Source organism: Myotis davidii, unplaced genomic scaffold (assembly GCF_000327345.1).
Source record: "Myotis davidii unplaced genomic scaffold, ASM32734v1 scaffold243, whole genome shotgun sequence".
Classification (NCBI taxonomy): Eukaryota; Metazoa; Chordata; class Mammalia; order Chiroptera; family Vespertilionidae; genus Myotis; species Myotis davidii.
In genome coordinates, this window is record NW_006295183.1 from 486,126 (window position 1) to 486,870 (window position 745).

At 69.3% G+C, this 745-nt stretch overlaps 1 protein-coding gene across 1 annotated transcript in view; it reads left to right on the forward strand.

Moving 5' to 3' along the window:
* Positions 1 to 206: 206 nt before the first annotated feature.
* The window catches only part of ESRP2 (epithelial splicing regulatory protein 2), a gene marked incomplete at its 5' end in the record, with an annotated part of 8,087 nt that continues 7,548 nt past the window's right edge, over positions 207 to 745 (forward strand). Inside the window, one exon of the mRNA XM_015567812.1 lies at positions 207 to 605. Within this exon, the coding sequence (XP_015423298.1) occupies positions 207 to 605 (399 nt within the window). The remainder of the gene's footprint in view (positions 606 to 745) is intronic.

Sequence of the window (745 nt, forward strand, 5' to 3'; positions counted from 1 at the left end):
GCCCGCGGGGGGCGCCCGGGCTCGGTCCCGAAGGCGCAGCCCGGAGAAGAGCCCACGAGGAGCGATGTGCGCCAGGGCAGCTTTAGGAGAGTCCGGGGCTGCGAGGTGCCGCTGCGCGGAAAGCGGAGCCGGGAGTCGGGACCAACTCCGGGAAGAAAGGGCTGACTCCGCGCGGCGCATGCGCATGCCGGGGGGGCGGGGCCTGACCTCGCCGCGGCGCCCGGCCCCGCGAGCAAATATTTGACATTCCAGACTTATCTCGAGGGGGGCGAGGCCCGAAGAGCGACGTTGCCCCCTCCCCCGGGCCCGATTGGCTTGGCGTTTGCCTGGGTGGGCGGTGCAGAGAGGGGCACCGGCGCGTGGACGCCAGGCTACATCCCCAGGGGAAGCGCTGGTCGCCGGAAGGACTGTCTACTTCCCACTCCCCCCAGGCTGCCGTGTCCCGGCGCGAGTCACCTCCGACCCCGGCACTTCCGTCTTTATCCTTCAAATGGGGGCGCGCCGGAGTGTGGGTTCAGTGGGCAAGGCGTCGGAGGCCCCTCCACCAGGGCGTGTTCGCCTTCCGAGGGTCCGGACGCAACGCCCTGCTTTCCCGAAACCGCGAGGTGAGGCTCCCGCCTCAGGGTCAGCTCGGTCTTGGCCACCCCATGTCTTTGTTCTCGCCGGGCTGGAGTCCCTTCTCCCCACCGGATTCTGACTCAGTTTCTCAGTCACATAAACTGGAAAATGGGGGGGGGGGGGGGGG